Raw genomic sequence first — 24,978 nt, forward strand, 5'->3', positions numbered from 1 at the left:
CATTCTTTTTCTACACTTTCATCCATTCAGGAAACCATCTGTGTGCTTTCCCTCCTTTTATAAAGGACCGTAAATATCAAGGTTATTCATCAAGAAGTCTTTAATTGAACTATTTTATTGATCTGACCTGAAAAATAAAAGTGTGTTCCTCCTCTTCCCCTAATGCAGAATCTTATCTTAAAAGCTGATGAATGACAGATTAGTGACACTTTCTTCATGCTGGCAAACCCAACCACTTTCTATCCACAATCCATCAGGCCTCACTTAGGCAACCTGTGGTTGTCTTCTTTCTAAGATGCGTTGATAGACAGACAGACGGATGGATAGATAGATAGAGATAGATGATAGATAGATAGATAGAGATGATAGATAGATAGATAGATAGATAGATAGATAGATAGATAGATAGATAGATAGATAGATAGATAGATGATAGACAGACAGAGATGGAGACAGAGATACTTTAATAGTTAATGTTTGTAGTTCTAATTCTGTGAACCTATTGAAGGTCATCTGTTCGAAAGACAAGCAGGTTGTGAATCTTCAAGCCTTCCTCCTTGCTAAAAAAAAAAAAAAAAAGAATCGAGCTATACAGGAAGGCATCTATTATCTTACACAAAGAAGGGCAACAATGAGAATTTGCTTGCTGAAGAAACATTTTGCTTTTCCTTCTTGATAGATGAAGCCATCCATCACAGTGCACCCACTAAATGGATTATCATACTGTTGTCTAACCAAAGTCATCCATCGCTCCTGATCTGCCAACTGTGGTATATGGCTGAAGGGGAGGGGGGAACCCCCAGCTATAATCAAAATACATAGACAGAATTTATAACTTCAAATCCTCTATTCCCTGCGTTATGATTTATTTCTATAAATTGTCTGGAACATTTATTTGTCTTGACTTTATCTGGTTGGTGGCTAATATTGTTAGCGTTGCTCTTAAAGGAAAGAACGAAGTTGGGTTAGAACCTTAACTTGCTGTCAAACCTGGTTAAAAAGTGACTTCTGGACCAGGAAGTGGGTTCTCTGAAGCTCCATGGCACGCTGTGTATGCAAACACTTCCTTGACACAAACACAAATCCTCAAGTGCAATTGTCAACTCCTGGCAGGTTAATCTTGGTCTTGTGCGGTGATTTATTTACAGGTCTGATGGCTGCACAAAAGGCGCACAAACAATGCCAAGATAAAATTTGATTTATTGCCAATCCCTATCATACCTTTGTGGCTTCTTTTCTGAGGGACCGCCATTGGTGGTGGTGTGATTTGTGAGTCTGCTGCTTGCAGTAAGCCAGGACCTGTTTTTCTCCTTCCTCTTCACTGCCATCACCAGCCAGCAGAGAAAACATCTGACAGAGAGTAGTAGAGCAGAGCAGAATAAAATATAAAATAGAATAAAATAAAACAGAGTAGAAGAGAGAATAGAATAGAATAGAAAATAGAAGAGAGAATAGAATAGAATAGAATAGAATAGAATAGAATAGAATAGAATAGAATAGAACAGAATAGAAAATAGAATTCAATATGGAATATAGAATTGAATAGAAAATAGAAGAGAGAATAAAATAGAATAGAATAGAATAGAATAGAATAGAATAGAATAGAATAGAATAGAATAGAATAGAATAGAAAATAGAATAGAAAAGAAAAGAAAATAGAATAGAAAAGAAAATAGAATTCAATATGGAATATAGAATTGAATAGAAAATAGAAGAGAGAATAGAATAGAATAGAAAATAGAAGAGAGAATAGAATAGAATAGAATAGAATAGAATAGAAAATAGAATAGAATAGAAAATAGAAAAGAAAATAGAATTCAGTATGAAATATAGAATTGAATAGAAAATAGAAGAGAGAATAGAATAGAAGAGAAAATAGAAGAGAGAATAGAACAGTAGAATAGAATAGAAGATAGAATAGACTAAAATAGAAAATAGAATGGACTAAAATAGAAAATAGAATAGAATATAGAATTGAATAGAAAACAGAAGAGAGAATAGAATAGAAGAGTAGAATAGAATAGAAAATAGACTAAAATAGAAAAGAAAAGAAAACAGAATAGAATGTAGAATATAGAATTGAGTAGAAAATAGAATAGCACTGAAGAAGCTTCTTGGATGAGAACTGAAACGTCTTTCTAGAAAAAAGATAACGTCCAGTTGCCTTTTGAACAAAACCACCTTTGGGTTTAGCTGGTGATGATACCAGTTTGCAAAGTCCTGTGCACTGGTTCTTCCTGAAAGGAAGATGCCTTCTGCATGGCTTAGGTGCTGTTTTGTTTCTCAAGTATCTAAGGGAGCTAATAATATCTCATTGGGGGGGGGAGAGAAAGGGAGAGAGAGAGAGAGAGAATTAAAAGCCTCTGTGAAACTTCACTGCCTTGTTTCATGTCCATCTATGCTCTCCTCTGTCACGAGCAGACAGTGCTGAGTCTGATAGACCTCTAACAAAGAGCTATTGAAGAAAGTGGCTGTGTGAATCGGCCTGGCATTGGTCACAGCGCGCTTCTGTGGGACTCGCTGCTCCCATTTCACAATGGCTTCCAGTGTGTGGAGCCATTTGCTGAAAGGTCAAAACTGAACAGCGAAATGCACCAGAGTCCAAAAATCTTGTTCTCCTATAAATATCAGCCTCTGTTAGAGTCGCTGCACTCCACACCCCATCTTTAATGCAGCTGCTTGGTGGTGATTCTTCCTTGTGAGAGCCCTTTTCCCGCTGATTTTCCTGATGCCCTTTTCCTAACCGGTGAAGCTCTCCAGTGGAGAAGATGGCAACTCCTGCCTCTTTTTAACGCCTTCATCTCCAGCTGAAGAAATCCAGATTGAGACCCAAGGATTCTCAGGAGGTTCTCAACAGAGTGAGATCCGGAAGGACTTGTCCTTTTGTGGTTCCTTGAATCGTCCAGCTAAGGGAAGGGAGATTGTTGGGGAACCAATTGGGTTGGGACTCTTCGCCTCTTCTTGGCTTGTTGGATTCGAGCAAAGGTTGCCATGACGTTGGCCGCCAAGTTAGAAGACATTGAAGTCACTCTGGAGCACCTGCTGATGGATGTGTTTGTAAGTAGATTGTGGCTTTCTCTTCAAAGGGACAGGAGGGTTGTTCGGCGAGCGGCGAGTTACTTCTCATGCATATTGTGGTGTGTGTCCTCTTTTTAGACTCCAGAGTGGGCAGAGCATTTAGGAATCTCTGTGTGTGTTGTAAGAGTCGAAAGTGATGTGGCAGCTTTAGGTTGAAGAAAGATGTTGACTGAAAAGGGCCAGGAGAAAATGTGCAGAATTTAAATCTTGGGGCTGTGTGTGTTGGGTAGGACTTCAACCTTGCCTTTCCCATTGAGTAAGGTGTTGTGATATACCTGCAGTCTAAGAACAAGCTTATTGGATGTATATAGGAAATTCTGTGGCTGCGCTGGTTTTTCACCAGACTTCGTTGGAGTTGACTCTGCCTATCAGCCCAAACGGATAATCTAAACATACCTTGTTCATTTGAACGAATCAAATCCAGAGTCATTCATGTAATTGTTTTCTATGGGGAAAAGGATACTACTTCACATGATTAGACATCTGTCTGTGGAGATTCTCAATCATCCAGATCATGGTTGTCCCAAAGGTGATTTTCAAAAGGCAACTGGACTTCCTCGGCTTTTTCCTTTTCTTCAAAACGTTTTGCTTCTCGTTCAAGAAGCGACTTCTGAAACTTCTTCTGAACTTCTTCTGAACTGAAGAAGCTTCTTGGATGAGAAGCAAAACTTTTTTTAAAAAAATATCCAAGAAAGTCCAGTTGCCTTTTGGGAAAAAACACCTTTGGAACATGGTTAGGTAGTTCTTTGTTGAAGGCACGTTCTTTTGCTATCTCCATCACTTGGAGAATTCTGTTCCTTGCATAGGACAGAAGCACTTCTTGCCTTAGAGATCATCTCGTTTTCTTTTATTCCTCTTGGCAATTAATGTTTTCTTCCACAAATTGATTTATTCTCTTCCTCCTCATTTTTATCCCTAATTTTGGTTGGAAAATTAGTTGGTCGTATCGGTACTTTCTCATCATCTCTAAATTTTTACTTGAAGCAAGGTAAGGAATTTCCTAGGACAGTTTTCATGGATGGGCTTGCATGGCCTTTCTTCAGTTCTCTTTCCTGTTAGTTAGAACACACCTCATGGCCTAAGACAGAGGTCTCCAAACTGGGGAACTTGAAGACTTGTGGACTTCAACTTCCAGAATTCTCCAGCCAGCATAGCTAACTGGAGAATTCTGGGAGTCGAAGTCCACAAGTCTTCAAGTTGCCAAGTTTGGGGACCCCTGGCCTAAAACAATAGAGAATTTGGTTTTGCTGGCCTTCTCTTGCACAATTCACAGAAGCAACAAAACTATTGAAGCGTGTGGAGGCTGAACTAAATTACTTGTTGAAAAGTCACTTCTGAGTACGAAGCCATTGTGGATGAGATAGGCAGATGAGAAGACATCACTCAGGGCACGACCTCATTCTGCATTGTGGTGGATTTCCTAGGGTGGTTCTTAGCACATTGGATGCTTTGCAGAATCCCCCAAAGGAAGATTAAAAAGTACTTTCTCACCTGAACAGGATTAGCTTTGATAGGGAGGAGATGATAAAGAACCAAGAGGCAGGCACAGGAGTTATGAGGAGAGGAGAAGAAGGAAGAGGAGGAAGAGGAAAGGAAGAGGAGGAGGAGAGGGTTTCTGCCTAAGCAGGGGGTTGGACTAGAAAGCCTCCAAGGTCCCTTCCAACTCTGTTAATCTATCCTATTCCAAATGCTAAAATTAACACTGCTCAACCATTTCCCAGCAGCGTGAAACTTAATATTCAGATGAGCATCTGGCTATTCAGCTGGGTTCTCTCAGATAATGAGATGCTCCCCAGCTCAGCAGAACCTTCTTCTCATCCATCCTTTTCTCTGTCAGGGTTATTACTTTAATGCCGCGCAAGGCCTTACGTATTCCAAACTGCCATGGATGCAAATCATGGCTCTACACAATTCAGGGATCTTTAAAAACCCACCAGTCCTACATAATTGCACCAGGCTGAGATGGAGGACTGTGTTCTTCATTTTCCTTTGGTTTTATAGAAGGACCTGAATTGCATGGATGGGATTCCACTGTGCAATGGATACAACACGGTGGCATCTGTGTACATCAGGAACGAAGGACGGTGTTCTGACCTAGACCTTCCCAAGGTCATAAAGCCCGATAAAACCCCTTTTATTCAGGTTAAAGGGAATTCCTCTCCAACAAAGTCCCGGCAAACAGTCTTCCAAGAGAGTTCACAATTTCAGACCTTTATCAGGCTTGGAGAGCTGCCAGGCTGATAGCTTCCAAGCGCCATGCTGTAGCAGGAATTACTTGGCAAGGAGTCAGGAACAGAGCTTCACCCGAATGAATTGAACTGTTTGTCTCCTGCAAAAGCCCCCTCCCCTTTTGCTCCTCTTTATTCCCTATGGGAGGGGCCATTCACCATCCACCTGAGCCTTTGCTCCCGAGCCGACCCTTGTTCCTTAACTGTTCCCTTCTCCTGGCAGCTCTGTGCATGCGCACCCTGGGAACAGGCTCCAGCTGTTCTTCTTCCCCACTGATCCCTGACTCCGAAGGCAGCTGATAACTATCAGGTGGCCCTGGCCCCATCTCTGCCTCTGACACAGAGCCCCCACCAGAGCCGTCCCTAGACTCCAGGACTGGCCCAGGTTCCTCCCCCCACCTCCTCACTTCTGAGTCTGTCCCCAGCTCCACTGGCTCCAATGTTCTCATTGTCCTGTTTGTTTTTGTGAACCTGTAAATGCTTGGTACATGTACGTGGTGCATACATGTATCATACATGATAGAGTCAGGAGACTTTTTGTATCTGGATGTGTGATTGTGGGAATGAAAGCTAAAAGAAGGACAAGCATTCCAGGGAAAGCTCCATTTCCCACGACCTCTGTAGGACTTTCCTTCTCTCGGAATAGTCAGCTCATGTCCCCCACCCCAAATAAGTAGGTTACAAGACTTAAGTGATTTGGGATTAAACAAATCCCTTCTCTGATTAACTGAGCCTGTTCTTTGAGTTAGCACCTGGGTCAGATGGCCGTTCACTCTTTGTTTAAACATCTTCAGTGAAGGCAACGTTCAACCAAAATCTATTTGGAATCCATAATTTTGCTTTCCGACTTCAAAATAACTCTGCCTGGTCCTCTACATGGACACCCTTTGAGATCCTTCAAGGCAACCATCCTGTCTCCCTGCGATCTCTTCTTGCTTAACCTGCCCAAAACCTGCAACCATCCCTTGGAAGTCTTTTAGTCCCAACCTCTTGTTATTTTGATTACGATATGACCAGTGGTGGGATTCAAACATTTTTTACTACTGTTTCTGTGGGTGTGGCTTGGTGAGTGTGACAGGGGAAGGATATACTACAAAATCCTCCTTCCCTTCCCACCCCACTAATCTGCTTTCCTGCTCCCTTCTCCTGTGCAGGGCAACCAAAGGAGACCCAGCCCATCAGCTGGGACTCAATGGGAGGCAGAGAAGAGATGGGGTTGGCGGGGCCAGTCAGAGGTGGGATTGGCCGATTCTCTGAACGACTCAAAATTTATGCTACCAGTTCTCCAGAATCAGTCAGAACCGGCTGAATTATCCCCCTCTGAATATGACCAAATAGACTTTCATTTAGTAATTCCTTCCCAAAAAGTAGAGCCCACAATTGGATTCAGATTCAAGGCTCAGTCTGCCTTAAAGTAGAACAGAGAGCAATTAGAGAGTGCTGATAGGAATATTCTCAGTGGTTTCTTGATTAGACTGTGGTTTACCGTGAGCTTGTTTGTCTGAATTGGTAGCTCCTTGATTGGGGTGTCATTTACTTCTTGACTGTTGATCTAAGATTAATTCTGTCGTCAATCTCTGTATCAGCATTCCAGCAGTTGCCCTAATGAAATCATGAGCCTCGAGCTAAGCTTCAAAAACTTCAAAGGATTTATTAGGAGTGGACATGTCAGCATGACCTGCATGAAACCGGTGTCGACTCATAAAACTTTTCTATGCCTGTTTTAGAGTTGCCACTCTGCTTATCTGGGTCCTGTCCCAAAGGCACTTTTTTTTCCCCAAGAGTCAGCTAGACTTTCTGGTTTTTCTTCGAAGACGTTTCGCTTCTTGTCCAAGAAGCTTCTTCCGCTCTGGACGATATCTGGGTACTGATTGCTGGTGAAGAAATGTTGTGATCCTTTTGTTTCCTTTTTAGCTAGTTGATTGGCTCTGTTGAATGGTAGGTAGATGTTGTTTATCTCTAAATCCTAAATAATATTTGGCTGGGTTGGTTGGTTTAGAATAGAAACTACCATCCATAGAACCAAGACAAACCACCTAGAAAGAGAGGGAGGGAAGATATTTTTTTAAAAAAAAAAAAAATCCTGAGCAAATTGGTTGTCCTCATTGTTTAGTAGCTCTTGGCACTAAATATTTAATATATTAATATTTAAATATTCGCAAGGCTCCTGAGAGAGATCAGGGAACTTTATAGACAGTGAACGGATGGCTAGATTCGGCCATCTGGCATGGACAGCTATGCCAAGCCAAGACAGGAGCTTAGAGAGAAAGCAGGACAGGCAACGGGATCTGCAGGAGGTACACGCATGTCGTTGATGTCATGGAAATCAGTCCAAAAACAGTTCCAAAACAGAGCTGATCAGATAATAAAACCACATTTTGCAATTGTACTTAATACTGCGTTTCCCTGAAAATAAGACCCTGTCATTCATATATATACATTCATATATATATATATATATATATATATATATATATATATATTCTTAAGTTTTCACGGGTACTTACATGTATGGCATTCAGCTTTGTTCGGGTATTTTCCCACGTCATTGTAGTTGTGCTTTTAAAGTTGTAGCAACGTTTCGGCAGAATCTCATCTGCCATCATCAGGCTTCTGTATAGTGTTCGTCTGTGAGTCTATAAAACTCACTATAAAAGCCTGACTCACGGATGAACACTATATAGAAGCCTGATGATGGCAGATGAGATTATGCCAAAACATTGCTACAACTTTAAAAGCACAACTACAATGATGTGGGAAAATACCCGAACAAAGCTGAATTATATATATATATATATATCAATCACCAAAAAAGGCATCAGGTCTTATTTTCAGGGGAAGTCACCCACTGCCTAACCCTCCTTTTCGCTCTCAGAGGCCTTCAGGAACTTGTTCTTCTGCGGCCGGCAAGGCTTTCCTAAAGGCCTCTGCAACTGATTAGAGAGCTCAGGATCAATCCAGAGCTTTGTTTTCATCTCCAGAGGCCTTCAAGAAAGCCTTACCAGCCTTGCCGACTGCAGAAGAAATGGGCCGGCCAGGCAGATGTTGGGGTGTGCAAGGCCTGGCTGCAACTATCCAAAGGTAAGTAGTAGGGCAAGTCTACTCCCCCATCCTCATCCTAGCTTAATGTTTACCTGTCCACTCTGGAGTGGCTTATTTTGGGGTTAAGGCTTATATTGGATGCGCATGTAAAAATCAAGCTAGGATTTACTTTCAGGGTAGGTTGTATTTTTGGGGAAAGAGGGTAGTAGTAGCAGCAGAAGCTGGCCAAAATTGCTTTAGTTCTTTTAGGAATTGATGGCCCACATTTTCTTACTTGAATTAGAATTAGAGTTCTTTATTGGCCAAGTGTGATTGGAAACTATGCTTAAATCTGTCTCTATTAAATTAAAGATCTTTTGTCATGTCTTGGGGCTCCCCGTTGGTGTTCATGGATGCATGAACTAATACTCTATACTGTCACAAATCACGCATAATGTAGGAGGTGGTTCTTGTGTGCAAAACAGCCACCAAGAGGAATGGCCTCATCTCTGTCACCGTGAGAAACTGGACTGGGTTCTAGATGGCTGGACTACATGTTCTCCAGTATACCAGCCCTGGGTTTGGTTGCACGGGGTCTTGGGTGGAATATGAGCAACAGAAAGGACTGTCTGATCAGCACAGAATAGAGATCAATGCTTGTGACCAATCCAGACTTTCAAGGAGGTCACAAAGTTGAAGATTAATCCATTTTGGGGGAATTCAGCATCGTAGCATTCAAACCATAATAGCCCTCAAGGCTTAAACATCAAAAATGGATGCTCAGGTTCAGATGCTGGACCCAAAATTGATTGCGCACCATGGAAGTTTGCAAAAATGACACACTGGAAAATAGGAAGGTTGCTTTTGTGAGGATACAGTAATAGAAAAGGAAGGGGGGCAAACTTATTTTGGGAAGCAAGCAGAATGCATTTCTGGGCTTGGCTTTTGGGAACCCTTGGATCAATATTGGAAATTTACAACAGGGATGGGACAAGATTAAAAACAAAAATAGAGAATTGCAACTTTGAATTTGCTTTACATGCATCGCTTTTACACATGGGAGACGGAGTCTCTTAAAGCATGGGTGTCAGGTCAGGTTTGAGGACAACGGAAAATGTACAAGTTGTAGCATTGTTTCATTATAATTCATGAAGTAGTTTGAGGCCATCCATTTTCAGCCACAATCTGCTTTTGCAGTTTGAGCCTGGTCCAGAAGATAGATCTGTTTGTAAGGCTACTGAAGTCATCCTTAAGCCAGTTCTTGACCACAACACAACTGATATAATTAGACACCATTGTTGTTTCAAAGCAACCTCAAGAAAAAAGTTCAAAAGTCAACAACAAATTTTGCAAGTCTAAGCAACCATTGGCTATATCTCAGTTGTTAAGTGCCTTTCCATTAGCTGCTCCTAATTGCACAGTGGAATTGATCCTCCAGTTGATTTTGACTCCATAGCAGAATGACAGAGTTGGAAGGGACCTTGGAGGTCTTCCAGCCCAACCCCCTGATCTGGCAGGAGACCCTGGACCATTTCAGTCAAACAGCTGTCCAGTCTGTTCTCCAGTGTTGGTGCCACCCAGAACTTTTGAAGGCAACTTCTGTTCCATGGGTTGGTTGTTGGAATCACGGGAAGGATTTACATTCTTTGTTGTCTTCTGGTCATTTGCACTCTTTCTGAGAGTTGTTGAGGCCACTAAAGAGTATTATCTGTGTCCTCCTTCCATCCAGTTTATCCTTCCGTCTAGTGGTGGGATTCTACCAGTTTCCCTACCAGTTCGGTGACTGCGCACTTCGCACATGCGCAGCTTTCCAAACACCAGCTGAGGCTATGCCGTGCCAATCAGCTGAGAGGATAAAGAGCAAAAAAGCGCAGGGGTTGGTGAGAGAGGGCTGATCCTGCGCTTTCCTCTTCTTTCCCCTCTCAGCTGATCATCAGGGCTTTTTTTTTTTTGCTACCGGTTCATGGAAACCGGTCCGAACCGGTAGCATTTCACCACTGCTTCCCCCCCGCAGAACTGAAAAAAACTTCTTGGGTGAGAAGCAAAAACAACTTCAAGGAAAAACAAAGTCCAGCGGCCATTTGAAAAAGGCCCTGTCATACACAGAAGGTCTGCAATTCTCACCAGAATCATCCTCTTAACTTTCCAGGAATTATTTGCTGTTGTCTTGGTGTCCTGTCGGAAGGCGGTGAAGTTCTCCAAAACTGGAGACAGGGCACCCATCTAGATAGGATTCCCATGAGCTCATTTGTATGGTTAAATCAAGATTACATTCCAGTTTTCACCACCCAGCAACTGAGAGACTGCATTTCTTTCTTATCTCTTGCAGGGGGGGCGTTCTTTAATTAACCTTAACAATATATGTGCTGTCTGGATTTGCGGGACTGTCGAAGAGTATGGGGATTTTGTGTAAGCAGACGGTGATGGATGGCGCTAAACTTTGGGGTACCAGACCTCCGGGGTATTTATCATTATGAATTCTTAAAAGAAAGAGAAAGGAATAGATTGCGCAGGCATAAATTCTTAATGGGAAGGAGTCTGTAAACCACGCTTGAAATATACTTGGCATTATTGATGGGCTTTGCAGGACTAATAAAAGTCATGGTTGCTCATACAAACGACTTCCTGCTAGCAGCTGTTTATATGACACCCCCTATCAACTCCAGGCTTTGCCCCAGTGGAAACTCATCAATTACAGCCAGTGAAAGTTGTGTTGTCAACAATTACAGATGTCTGTTTAGGAAAGGTCCAGCGGAAGATACAATTCAATCCAGAATAGAGCTGGAAGGGACTCTGGAGGTCTTCTAGTCCACCCCCTGATGAAGCAGGAAACCCTCTACCATTCCAGACAAGTGGCTGTCCAATCTCTTCTTGAAAGCCTCCAGTGATGAAGCACGCACAACTTCTGAAGGCAAGCGGTCCTACGGGTTGATTGTCCTCACGGTCACTCCTTAATTTTAGGTTGCTTCTCTCCTTGGTTAGTTTCCATCCGTTGCTTCTTGTCCTGCCCTCCAGTGCTTTGGAAGATAAGTTGATCCCCTCTTTGAGGCAGCCCCTCAAATATTGGAAGACTGCTATCATATCCAGTTCCTGCAACCATTCTTCATATGTTTTAATCTCCAGGAGTTCAATCGTCTTCGTTGCTCTTCTCTGCATCTTTTCCAGAGCCTCAACATCTTTCTTGTAATGTGATGACCAAAACTGGATGCGGTATTTTAGGTGTGGCCTTACTAAGGCTTTATAAAATGGTACTAATACCGAGGGAAGAAAACAGGCCCATAGTTAGCTTGGAGTGATAATCATGATTGTTGTATAGTGGCAGTGGTGGGATTTCACAATTTTTGCTACCGGTTCTGTGGGTGTGGCTTTGTGGGCATGGCTTTGTGGGCGTGGCAGAGGAAAATCTCCATTCCTTCCCCGCCCCACTCCATTAGCCTGCTTTCCAGCTCCGTTCTCCTGTGCAGGGCAACAAAAGAAGATGTTAAAGATGGGAGGCAGAGAATAGATGGGGGCAGAGCCTGTCAGAGGTGACATTTGCCGGTTCTCCAAACTACTCAAAATTTCTGCTACCGGTTCTCCAGAACTGGTTGGAACCTACTGAATACCACCTCTGTGTAGTGGGGAAGAATTAAAAAAAAAACCCTTTGGCTTAACTAATCAAGGAGAGATCCAACCTGCAATTAAGGAGAAAATTCCTGACGTTGGGAACATTTAACCAGTGGAATGACTTGCCTTTAGAATTTATGGGTGCTCTAACACTGGAAGTTTTCGAGAAGAGATCCGACGGCCACTTGTCTGGAATGGCATAGGGTCTCCTGCTTGAGCAAGGGGTTGGACTAGAAGACCTCCAAGGTCCCTTAGAACTCTTTTACAGTAGTACCTTAGTACTCAACTGCTTTGAAACTCATCAAATTTGATACCCAATGCATTTTAACATGAACATTTTGTGCGGGACTCCTTGTTTGTTTAGTACCCAATGCTCAAGCTAGAACTTATCTGTATCGCCTGCCTTGTGGCTTTTCCTTCTGGGGAAAACGTGTTTGGTATTCATCATTATTGGTACTCATCTTGCCTCCCAGAAACAATTAACAATGAGTACCAAGGTACCACTGTATTATTATTTTTTATTTGGTTGTTCCACTTCTTAGTGGAGGTACAAGGAGGTCTGGATTGCAGCTGTGGGATTAAGCTCTCTTTCCAGGTAGTGGACCTTCCCTCTCTGAATGACTAGACTAAAAGTGGCAGAATTACGCACGATGACTGAGTGATGGACAGAGGAAACGAGTCCACAAGACAGGCTTTTCTCTGTCGATTACTCCAGAGTTGCATCAGGTTGCACACCTGTCATTCTCTGTGGCTTTGGAAAGGCAAGAGGAGAGGCAGAATTCAAGGTGATTCCCGAAGCTTCCCTTTGGGTCTTTTTCTGTCTGATTCGCGAATGAGGAAAGAGCCATGGAAGAGAGAGAAGATTCATTTGGGACAGAGAGGTGAAGGAGCAGGAAAGTTGCTTTCCCTCCAGTAAGTTTCTTGTTCTTTGCACATTCAGGACACCTGTTGAAGGAGTTGTAGGGTGTCATGCCCCTGTCAGAGTCTGAATCTGAGAAAGAAGCCAGACAGCTGACAGGGAGCAGGAGTGTGGCTCCGTTGGCTGTGGAGAAAACTGGGGAAGGCGAAAGTGCGGCTGGGCAGAGCAGGGAAGAGGTATAACGTGAGAGAGGGAGTTCAGAGGAAGATCCAGGCCCACCCCCTCTTTATCCTAGGGCACACAGGGAAGAACAGAGAAGGGACCAACATGAGTTGCATGGCTTATGGGGGAGGAAAGGGCCCTGATTCCTTCATTAGCTGCAGCTGAAAAAACAGTGGTTTTTTTTAAAAAAGGAATCTGCACGCAGAAAGCTGTTGGGAGCAAATGTGACTTTATCTTGTGTTCTCGTGGCTTATCTGTGTTCCTGGCGTCTTCCCAACCATATGAGTTTTGCTGTGCCTTCAAGTCTGAAATTCTTGTTCCCACCCTGCCAAATTACTTCAGTTTGGTCTGTTTGGACTTACAGTTACAGTTACAGTTTCTGTTGACCATGTTTTGGACTTGATTCTCTGCAGCCCAAGGCTGTTCCTGGGAGAGTTTTTCTCCAGCCAGAAGGCAACCGGGATATTGGGGGCAAAGCTGGAGCTAATAAAGGGACTCTTACTGATTATCTGACTGGGTTGCCTTTGTGTCACCCCCTTTGGGTCATCACTTAGGGCATGGTTTGCATTCACCAAGGATAATAAGGAGATTCTGGGAGAAGGGATTACAGGTAGTCTTCAACTTACAACAGTTTATGGAGTTCATTAAATTTACTGAAGCTACGTTGAGCTCTGAGTCTGTCTGTTGAAATGAAACTACTTCTCTCCTCTGCTTGCTAGCTTGTCTGCTGAAGTTGAGTTGCTTGCAACACGCCTGCTTCTGTTTGCGTTTGCTCCAGGTTGGAGAAATCCACAGCTGCTCTCGAAAAATTTACTTAATATGTATATAAAGACATTAAAGGAAGCATCAGCCATCTGTGTTTACTTTTCTGGCACTGAATTTACACTGCAAATACTCTGAATACTGTTATTGTATTATGAATAACTGAAGTTAATATAATTGGGGAAAACAATTTAAAGCTACAGCAGCCCATTCAAAGGACTTCATTCTCACTTCGCTAGTGCTGCAAACAGATTTTGTAAGTCACTGGTGTGCGGTAGCCAGAAAAAGGGTTTTGCAAGGTCTTTTTGGGTGGGGGGTCGGGGAGAGAAAGCAGACAGGTGGAACTGACTCAGGAATAATAAAGGAGGCGAACGAATAAGCCCAGGGTTGAATTAGAAGGACAATTTAATGCCAGGGAACTCCATCTGGAGTGAGTCACAACTATTTCACGAATTGTAAAAAAAAAAGGGGGGGTTGCAGTTGGCAAGGCATTAAACAGTTTTAATTTAGGGCAGAAAAAGCCTGCAGGAAACTCGTACAAGCTGCTTTGGTTTGCGTGGACGTTTCCTGCAGTCGCTAAATGCTGAAATTCTCACCTTATGTGTAAGTTTAGGAACGAATAGAATGGACTAACCCAACTAAATATGGGATTCAGAAACAGGTAACTAACTCAGGTATATGTCTAGTCTAGTGAAGGCTATGCGTAATCTAGTGAAAAGAAGGACCAGGAGAGACAGGATGTCAGGGTTCCAGTATTTGAGGGGCTGCCCCAAAGAAGAGTTAGGGGTCATCCTCTTCTCCGAAGCACCAGAAGTCAGGAGAAGAAGCAACGGATGGAAACCAATCATGGAGAGAAGCAACCTGGAATTGAGGAGGAACTTCCTGACAGTGAGGACAATTAAACCAGTGGAACTGCTTGCCACCAGAAATCATGGCTGCTCCATCACTGGAGGCTTTCAAGAAGAGACTGGACAGTCTCTTGTCTGAAGTGGTGCAGGGTCTCCTGCTTGAGCAGGGAGGGCTGGACTAGAAGACCTCCAAGGTCCCTTCCAACTCTAATTATTCTACTATCCTCTCTCCCTCCCTCCCTCCCTTCCTTCCTTCTCCACCTTGGGAGGTTTTCAAGAAGAGACTGGACAGCCATTTGTCTGAAATGATATAGGCCTGCCCTATAGGGTCTTCTGCTTGAGCAGAGGGTTGGACTAGCAGACCTCCAAAGGTCCCTTCCAACTCTGTAGTTCTGTTATGCTGCCTTCCTTCCTTCCTTCCTTCCTTCCTTCCTTCCTTCCTTCCTTCCTTCCTTCCTTCCTTCCTTCCTTCCTTCCTTCCTTCCTTATCTCTGGAGGTTTTCAAGAAGAGACTGGACAACCACTTGTCTGGAATGGTGAAGGCTCTTCCTGCCTGAGCAGGGGGTTAGACTAGAAGACCTCCAAAGGTCCCTTCCAACTCTGTCATTCTGTTCTTCAGATGCTGAATCTCAATGGGATGAATGGAAAAATTGTGAGAATTGGGTATTTGTTCCCAGAAACGTTGCCATCTTTTTTCTCTGGGAACATGTAGCCCAGTTTTTCTCAACTGGTGCTCCTCAAAAGGCTATGCCTGGGGGGAAAAAGTCACACCAATTTGTGCAGCAATGGTTTAATTCTACCCAGGTTCACGGCAGCTCCCAATAGAAATTAAAATGCCCTTAGTACAAACTGCATGTGTAAAAAAATAAAATAAAACCTTCATAGAAAGGTCTCTAAAGCAGTAAATGCTAATATAATCATCTTCCAACATCAATGGTAATATAATAAATACACCTTAATCAATGGCATCATGACACAAATAATAATCTCTATCATTATGCCCTTCTTTCAATTCAATTTATTTATATATATATATAAGTGAAATACCCCTCACACATCATCACTAAATCTCCAGAACCATAAAGCCTACAAACTTGAAATTGGGCACATATGTTCCTCTTGACTTCTAGGTGCCCACAAAGAAAGGATTTTTCAAAATGACCATCAGAGCATTTAGAGTATTTCTTATATTATTTTTATTATTAACACGCTCTGATGCTAAGGGGTTCAGCTCCCCCTCCCCACCTGGAAAAAAAATCTCTTCCAAAACACAAGCAGAGGAGTTTCACCTTCAGTTTCACTTTCACTGCATCACCAAGCAGCTTTAGTACGGAACAGTTGAGCTAAGCTGTGCCCAGGCTCCTTGCTGTCTCCTTGCTCACACAACAAATACTCTTTCAGTTTCCAGCCCTCAACTCTCTCTCACACTGACAGAATGCTAGCCAGATGAATACCAATGGATGCTGGTAGGAAGAGGCAGAATTTTCCCCCCTTATTTTCCTCCCAAAAAACTAAGCCCCACCACATAGTTTCGTAGCAAAGCATGCGTACAAAGCTAGTCACAACAGAGGAACCTCAAAACTAAATATCGAGCCTTTTGACGTAGCCCACAAATTGAAACAAACTTCCATAACTTTAAATAACACTTTATGACCACATTTGATTGATGTCCAATCATCACCGCCGTCCATTATCCCCAACAGGGCAACCTCCGTTTCACTTAATAGTAAATCGGAGACTGGAATTCTCTGCTCTTCATCCTAACCACAAGCCAGCCATTAACGGATCCTGCTAAAAATAGATTTGAATGGATGCAATTTGACAGAGTAGTTGTCTTTGCTTGCTGATGGAGAGGGTTGTGCGGCCTACCACCTTCCGAGTAGAGCAAAGGTATTTATTATTACATTTATGGTCAGAGTACAACATGTGTACAATGAGATTGCCCTTTGTGCACCCCACCCCTCAACACAACTCACAGTGAGGACAGAAGTCCCTAATCCTATTACACTAGGTTGCACAATGCGCCGGCCCCGCAAGTCTATCCTACTATGTTGACATAAAGGTCGTTTCCATTCAGGAGTCTGGCAGCCCACGAGTAGAAACTGTTCTTCAGCCTGTTGGTGTGGCCTACCTGATGGTAGGAGGGTGAAGAAGGGCTGACCGAAAAACCTGAGGATTTTCCTAGCTCTTCTAAGGCAGCGAGCCCTAGCGAGGTTATCTAGTGGTGTCAGGGAACAGCCCACAATGTTTTGTGCTGTCCTGACCACCCTCTGTAGTATCTTTCTATCCACGGCTGTCAAGCCAGCATACCACTCCGTCATGCAATGTGGGAGGATGCTTTCTATGGTGGACCGGTAGAAGGAGACCATCAGTCGTTGTTCCACTTTATTCTTTTGCAAGACCCGGAGGAAACGGAGTCTCTGTTGGGCCTTTCTTTAGCAGCGTTACAACGAGTTTAAAAACGAAACATACGCAAAGGATGGTGTGCACGATACTTTTCATTCATCTAAGAGAAATACGGGTGGTCCTTGACTTCACGTCCACCACGGAGCTCAAAATATCCACCGCTGAGCAAGACACATATTAAGCGAAGTCTGTGGCCTTCCTTAGCCCAGCGTTGAGGGACTCCCTCGTCATTAAGTGAATCTGGCTTGCCCACCTCGACATTCATCAGAATGCCACAAAAGGGGAATCTCAGGACCCCCCAGGACAACTGTGACCATCGTAAATACAAGTCCATGGACAAGCGGCTGGATTTTGATCACATGACCATGGGTTTTTTTTGCTGCAATGGTCATAAGTGTGAAAAACGGTCATTTAAGTCACTTTTTCCAGCGCTGTTGTAACTTGGAACCATCACTAAACAAACTGAGGACTGCCCTTGTTCCATTTATTCAAGATGGACAGAACTGAGTTTTAATTAGAGTTGAGGTTTCCTCTCTCTTTCTCTGCCTTTACACAACGAGGTTAATTGGGCCTTTTCGATCCCTTGCCTCTCTTTCTCTCTTTCTTTTTTCCTGTTTTCATTCCCTGCTGTTTCCACATTTTGCTTTCCTTTACCCTGGCCTCGATCCAGTCCATTGGATAGAGAGCAGTGTTTATTTTTATTGTTTTTATTGATTCTCTTTTTTTACATATCTCGATCAATAATAAACAGTACTGTGAGCCTTTTTTATACAACTACATTCCATATTAATATTATCTATACCAGGGGTCCTCAAACTTGGCAGCTTCAAAACTTGTGGACTTCAATTCCCAGAATTCCTCCTCCAGGTCATATCAGCTCAGGAATTCTGGGAGTTGAATTCCACCAGTCTTAAACCTGCCAAGTTTGAGGACCCTTGATCTATACATTCTATTTCTATACTTTTACAACGATATAGTTCATTTTCTTGTCTTATTTCTTTCCTTTATCCAGTCATACCATTTTTCCCATATTGCATTCAGAATCTTCTTTCCTTTTAATTCTATAGTCATCCTATCCGTTTCCGCACACTCAATTTTTTATTTTTATTTTCTAGGCTTTTGGGGGGTATGTGTTCTTTCTTCCAACATTGCACGAAGGCTATTCTGGCTGCTGTTATTCTATGTAGCACCAGATATTTTATCCTTTTGTTATATTTACCTTTAATTACCTCAGGAGGAATAATTCCAGGGTAAATTCTATCTGATTTCCAATTAAATCCTGTATCCATTTTTGGAAGAAAATACCAAAATGGAGAGTTGCATTATAAGGGAAAATAAATACATCGTCAATGGTGGTGGGAAGAATAAGGGGCCTCTCTCCTCATCATCAAGAGGAAGTAATCCTCATCCATATTTATGGTTGGTTTTACACTGGCAACAATGGACAATCTGCATTATATATACTGTGTGTGTGTGTGTGTGTAGGTCTAGGTGTGTTTGGGTCTTTTCCGTGTAAGATTAAGAGTATCTTGGCGACGTTTCAGCGAGGTCCCACTCTCCATCCTCAGGCTGGTGCTTTCAGCTTCGTGCCAGTGCAAGCAGAATTGTATATGTATATATAAAGATATATATATATATCTTTTGATAAATCTTTCCCTTCGTGTTCAAGGCCAGCCATCACTGTGTAACCCTAAACCAACCCATGTTTAAATAAACCTCGGATTCCCTCCCTCTTTTCTGGTTTCCTTTTCCTTCCCTTTCTCCTCCTCTTTCTGTCTCACCCACAGCCGCTCATTCAAGCGGAGCCCATATGGAAGTAATCAGGAAGAAGGACTGATGGCTTTAATATTCTGAATTTCCCACATCAAGCTGCTGCCTTTTTCCTTTAATGCCTTTTAATGAGTGTGCAGTTATGTCAGCCAAATTTCTCTTTCTCGCTCTCTTTCTTTCTCTTTCTGTCTCTATCTCTCTTTTTCTCTCTCTTGCTCTCTCACTCTTTCTCTCTGTTTTTTTATCCCTCCCTCTCTCTCTTTCACTCTCTCTTTCTTTCGCTCTATCTCTTTCTCTCTCTTGCTCTCTCTCGCTTTCTATCCCTCTCTCTGTCTTTCTCACTCTCTTTCTCTCTCTCTCTCTTGCCCTCACTCTTTCTCTATCTCTTGCTCTCTCTTGCTCTCTCTCATTCTCTTTCTCTCTCTCTTTCTTTGTCTCAGGCCTTGTCTTTTATAGGCTAAACATACAGAACAGAACCGAGTAACAGAGCTTGGAGGTCTTCTAGTCCAACCCCCTGCCCAAGCAGGGAACCTTAGACCATTCCAGACAACCATTTTGTAATACAATTTAGCCTCCAGATCCCTTATCAGCTGTGTGACTCTTCCTTGCACTCTTTTTCAGCCACCAAACCAGAGGTGGTCTTCAGCCGGTTTGTACCGGTTCACACGAACCGGTAGTGGAAATTTTGACCAGTTCAGAGGACCGGCAAAGACCAGCTCCGACTGGCCCCACCCACCCTGACTGCCCTTTCCCGTCCTAGATTCTGCAAAGTGCACAGAACTGGTAATGTGCAATTTGGAATCCCACCCCTGCAACAAACCACCTGGAGACCGAGAGGTCATGCAAGGAGGCCGTGCGTTTTCTTTCTGAGTTTCTCTCTCACACGAACACGTATCTGTACAATGCACGTTTTCTTGCAGCGCATTTGAAATACAACGGCATTGTGTAAAACAATAGTCTGGTCAAATTGTTCACTGAGCTAATCTGTGCTGCCAGCTGACAGATGGGCAGCCTTTGGATGTCCATCTACTGCTACTGCCTGAATCATTATAGGGGCTTTTTTTTTTTTTAGTGAGATATAAAATTTCAAGATAACTGCGAGAAAGCAGGGGTTTATTGCTTGTTACGGGGATGCGTGTACCGTACCAATTGATATGACTCATTGTTTAATTGTATTTGAGTGCATGCTACTAAACGAATGGAGAAAAGCCCCTGAAATAAGCCCCACCCTGCTACAAAGATTCTCTATGTTGGGATTATTATAATTTAGGGAAGCGAGAGAGGTATTATGTCTCTAACCGGAGCCAAACTAGATACAATTCAAGCTTTAATACGTTGATACATCTGGGATTTACGATAGAAACTGATTGGAAAAAATTTTTTAAAAGGTAAGAAATAGGGTAAATGTTGGAACATAGAATAAAGCATCGGAAGGAACCTTGGAGGTCTTCTAGTCCAACCTGATGCTCAGGCAGGAAACCCTATACCAATTTCTCCTTCATTCCTTGATTCGTTTCCATCCATTGTTTCTTGTCCTGCCTTGTGGACTTTTGGAAAATAAGTTGACCCGGTCTTCTTGGTGGCAGCCCCTCAAATATTGGAAGTCTGCTATCCCATCTCTCCTAGTCCTTCTCTTCATTAAACCAGAGATACCTAATTCCTTCAACTGTTCATCGTGCAGTTTAGTCTCCATTATAAGAAGATAGGTTAACACACATTTTTAAAACCGGCTTTGTACGTGCCATATGAGACCAAAGAACTTAGTATTCTGTGCCGCACGGATTCCATTTGAAAAAGAGGAAGAAATTTAACATGTTTTAAATTAGAAGAAGAAAGTTAAAAAGGGAGAGAGAGAAAAAAAATCTCTCCCAAAGAATGCATTTGCTGTCTAAAATATTAGCACTGTCACTTTTGGGTTCATTTTCTATCCATTGTGGTCCTAGTGTTTTGTGTTAAGCTGAGCGACAGAAGACTTCTTGGGCTGCAGACCCTATGCTGTTCTGTTATTTCAATTCTGGAAGGAAGTAGAATTTGAACCATGTGTGTGTGTGTGTGTGTGTGTGTGTGTGTAACATTAATCTCCACACCAGATGGTGGGACCTGACCTATTGTTTGGTGGGGGGGCACATTTGATTACTGAGGAGAAGAGTAACAAGGAGAAGTGGTCTCTACTCAGTGACACGTATCATGAAATCAAATACAGTTTTAATTAAACCGCTGACCTGCTTCGCTTCTCTACCTCCCCAAAGCTAAGCTGTTATGTTTGGAATAATCGCCACCAGATGTAAAAGATAGGCTTCCTGAAACAACACTTGCGGGGAAGAAAACCAGCTTCCTTGTTATTTCCTTTGTTTCAAAGAGAGCCAACTGGATGCATTGTCTGGAGTTTGCTTTAAAAACAACACAACGGTTGGTGAATTACTTGATATTTGGGAACTGGGACCTGCGTATGTCATTCCAGGAGAAGACCTTGGGGTTTTAAGAATTGGGGTCTTGGGGGTCTAAGAATTCGTGCTCATATGGGCACACCTGTGCACACGCATGTCATTTTGCACTCTGCTATGGTGATGCAGGCAGTTGTGACTCTCAACGGGCGTGCAAAACTCCTTCTCAAACTACCGTATGGATCTCTGAGAAGACCAAGCGTGGAAAAGGTAAGCAGAAATCATCCGTTGTGCTAAGGAGAGCCTCTTTGGGCATGGAACCTACCCAAGGGGATGTCGGTGTGGTAGACTCTCAAAGTAACAGAATAACAGAGCGGGAAGGAACTTTGGAGGTCCGCTAGTCCAACCTCATGTTCAGGCATGAAACTCTCTACCACGTCAGACAACTGGCCATCCAATCTCAAATGCTTTGGGATCGGCCACAGTTGTGTGTCTCAACTCGAAAGGCCCTGCAGCCTTTCAGGCAATCAGATAATCAGGATTTACTGGCCGTAGTTATATGCTAATGAGGACTAATGAAGGCGGGCTGAAGTTGCAACCAGCATTGGTTGGCTGCAGTTTTGTTGGGTTCAGTGGCAGGGATGGAGTTCCAGGTGTCAGGCTCAGAGATCGATAAAGGGGTGGACCTCTGGAAGGATGGAAAACAGGAATCATGCGAGAGCACGTAGGGAGGACAGCTTAGCATTCATGATATAGGTGGCAGCTGGAAATGGTGGTGGTGGTGGTGGTGGTGATAATGATGTCCATTCAGTTATATCCAACTCTTGGCGATTCTATGGGCCAGGTCTCTCCACCTGTTCCAATCTTGCGTTTCTTCTTTGAGTTGTTCTTTGGTGATGATGATGATGATGAGGAGGAGGAGGAGGAGGAGGAGGAGGAGGAGGAGGAGGAGGAGGAGGAGGAGGAGGAGGAGGAGGAGGAGGAGGAGGAGGAGGAGATTATCCGTTCAATCATGTTCAACTCTTGGTGTTTCTATGGGCCAGGTCTCTCCACCTCTTCCAGTCTTGCATTGCTTCTTTGAGTTGTTCTTTGGTGATGATGATGATGATGATGATGATGATGATGATGATGAGGAGGAGGAGGAGGAGGAGGAGGAGGAGATTATCCGTTCAATCATGTTCAACTCTTGGTGTTTCTATGGGCCGGGTCTCTCCACCTCTTCCAGTCTTGCATTGCTTCTTTGAGTTGTTCTATGCTCTGGTCGGTGTCCAGCTTTGATAATGTCCAGCCAGCGTGTTCTTTGAGGGACTGGTTTCTTTTGGCTGCTAACTCTTCCCAACATCATTGCTTTCTCCAGTGAATTTCCCCACACGACACGGCCAAAGTAAGTGAGAGGCAGTTTTGTGATTTTTGCCTTCTAGGGACATGTCCAGTGTTTGCTTGTTGGTCTCCTTTGCTGTCCAAGGAATACGCAGGAGAGTTGGAAGGGACCTTGGAGGTCTAATGTCCAACCCCCTGCTGAAGCAGGAGACTTTATACTTTTTCAGATGGTAGAAAAGAGTCCGGTCTCTTCTTAAAAACCTCCAATGTTGGAGCACCCAGACCTTTTGGAGGCAGCCCATTCCTCTAGTTCATTGTTCTCACTGTCAGGAAATTCCTCCTTAATTCCAGGTTGCTTCTTTCCTTCCTTAGTTCTCATCCGTTGCTTCTTGTCTTGCCTTCAAGTGTTTTGGACAATAGGTTGACACCCCCCCCCTTCTTTGGGGCAGCTCCTCAAATATTGGAAGACTGCGATCATATTTCCCCTGGTCCAGGGGTGAGATTCTACCTGGTTGGACCGGTTCTATAGAACCAGTTGTTACGATTCTGCCCAGTTCGGAGAACCGGCAAATCGCGCCACTGGTTGGCCCCATCCCTTCCCTCCCCGCCCACTCACTCCTTATCTGACATGCACGTGATCCAACTTGCCTGCATTGTGCCTTCGACTAATTTTTGGCAAGTTGCTATTTTTCCTTTTTTCCCCCCCAAGGATTAGCTGTTCTGACTAGCAGCTGTGCTGGGTGATTTAGATTAGCTAGAAAGCAGGAAATTGTTGGAATTCTTGCTTTCTAGCTTATCTAAATTGCTGTTGTACTGCTTTGCCTTTGCCCAGGAGGCTTCCCTGAGGCCCAGTGAGGGGTGGTATTCAGGGAGTTGGCGGGGGAGAGAGAAGTGACCCGAGAGCAGAGTTGAACTTTCCTTAGGACTGAAGCTTCTATTTTTCCAGTTCAGACTCAGGCAGCAGATTGCAGAAAGGTAGATCTCTGAGTGAACCTGTGACTCTGCGAGCAACTCAATCTTCCTTCCTGCTTTGCCTGATTTTGGGTAAAACTTGCTCTTTTTTAATAAAAAAAATTCAATATTTACATAAATATTTACAATATTTACGTACAACCCACACCCAGCCAGTCATGTGACCACCAAGCCATGCACAGTCAGCAAAGCCACACCCACCCAGTCACATGTCCAAGACACACCCACAAATTAGGCCACACTCACAGAACCGGTTGTTAAGAAATTTGAATCCCGCCCCTGTCCCGGTCCTTCTTTTCGTTAAACCTCTGCCGTTATCTTTACACATGAAGCCCCCATTCTGAGTGTTACCTGGAAGACAGGTGTCTAGAGAATTACCTTCTGGGAGGCAGTATGAGCTCAATGCATCTTTTCTACTACTGATTACTTCCAAGTGAGATAGCAGTACTTCTACAGAACGGTTTGGGAGATGCCAACCCAGCAAATCACCTCTAAGGGCCACTTTTGTACCTTCTCACTAGAACACAGGAAAAAAAAAAGCCTTGACGTGATCTGACTTGAGCCTCATCAGAGAACGTTGCCTGCTTCTGCACCAACCTTATGGATTTGATACGGGAATCTCGTTTGTGACGGTTTTGTTCCACGAGTGCCTTGAAAAAAAAAGGGGGGGGTAGAGAAATGGTTGGTGCTCATTAAAAACAGCAGGATCCAGTCCTCAATTCCCAGGGCAGATACTTCTCTTCTGTCCATTGATAAGAGTCTCCCCCAAACCAGAGGGAAACTAACATCCTTAAGTGTGCTTTTGCTATTACAAAAAGAAGAGCAAAGAAATCTTTGATATATGTATGTATGTATGTATGTATGTATATGTATGGTATTCAGCTTTGTTCGGCTATTTTCCCACGTCGTTATAGTTGTGCTTTTAAAGTTGTAGCAACGTTTCGGCAGAATCTCATCTGCCATCATCAGGCTGTGTTGTGTTCATCTGTGAGTGAGACTTTCACAGCCGTTTCTGATTCACAGACGGACACAATACAGAAGCCTGAGGATGGCAGATGAGATTCTGCCGGAATGTTGCTACAACTTTAAAAGCACAACTATAACGACGTGGGAAAATACCTGAACAAAGCTGAATGCCATACATGTAAGTACCCGAACACTTAAGAATGAATATATATATATATATATATATATATATATATATATATATATATATATATATATATATATATGATGCACAGTGAGGGTGGCGACTCATTCCACTAATGAAATATCTAACAAGGAAAGAGAGAAATGCCCCTAAAAAGCATCATAATTGCACCATCTCTTCTGAAAAGCCTTTTTTTCCCTCTCGTTGTCACTGGAACAGAAAGTGTCTGATTCACGGTGAAGCCCCGGGAGATTTTCTCCGTGGTAGCCTGCTTCTTTCCTCGTCTTTAATTTACTGGAGGATTTATTTATTGCATCCTCACTCCTGAAATTTCCCAGGATGCAGTTGTACA

At 43.2% G+C, this 24,978-nt stretch overlaps 1 protein-coding gene across 3 annotated transcripts in view; it reads left to right on the forward strand.

Moving 5' to 3' along the window:
* FRMD4A (FERM domain containing 4A) overlaps nucleotides 1-24,978 on the forward strand; it is a 346,975-nt gene that overhangs the window by 117,297 nt on the left and 204,700 nt on the right. The window contains exon 1 of one of the 3 annotated variants that reach the window (XM_087933906.1): nucleotides 2,639-3,057. The exons of the other annotated variants lie outside the window; for them this stretch is intronic. Coding sequence (XP_087790032.1) covers nucleotides 2,992-3,057 — 66 coding nt within the window. The 5' untranslated portion in view covers nucleotides 2,639-2,991. Of the gene's footprint in view, nucleotides 1-2,638; nucleotides 3,058-24,978 lie in introns of those variants that run through there. 3 annotated transcript variants of the gene reach the window in all.

Source organism: Pseudonaja textilis, chromosome 5 (genome assembly GCF_049901715.1).
Source record: "Pseudonaja textilis isolate UNSWEBS1 chromosome 5, rPseTex1.2, whole genome shotgun sequence".
NCBI classification, from domain to species: Eukaryota; Metazoa; Chordata; class Lepidosauria; order Squamata; family Elapidae; genus Pseudonaja; species Pseudonaja textilis.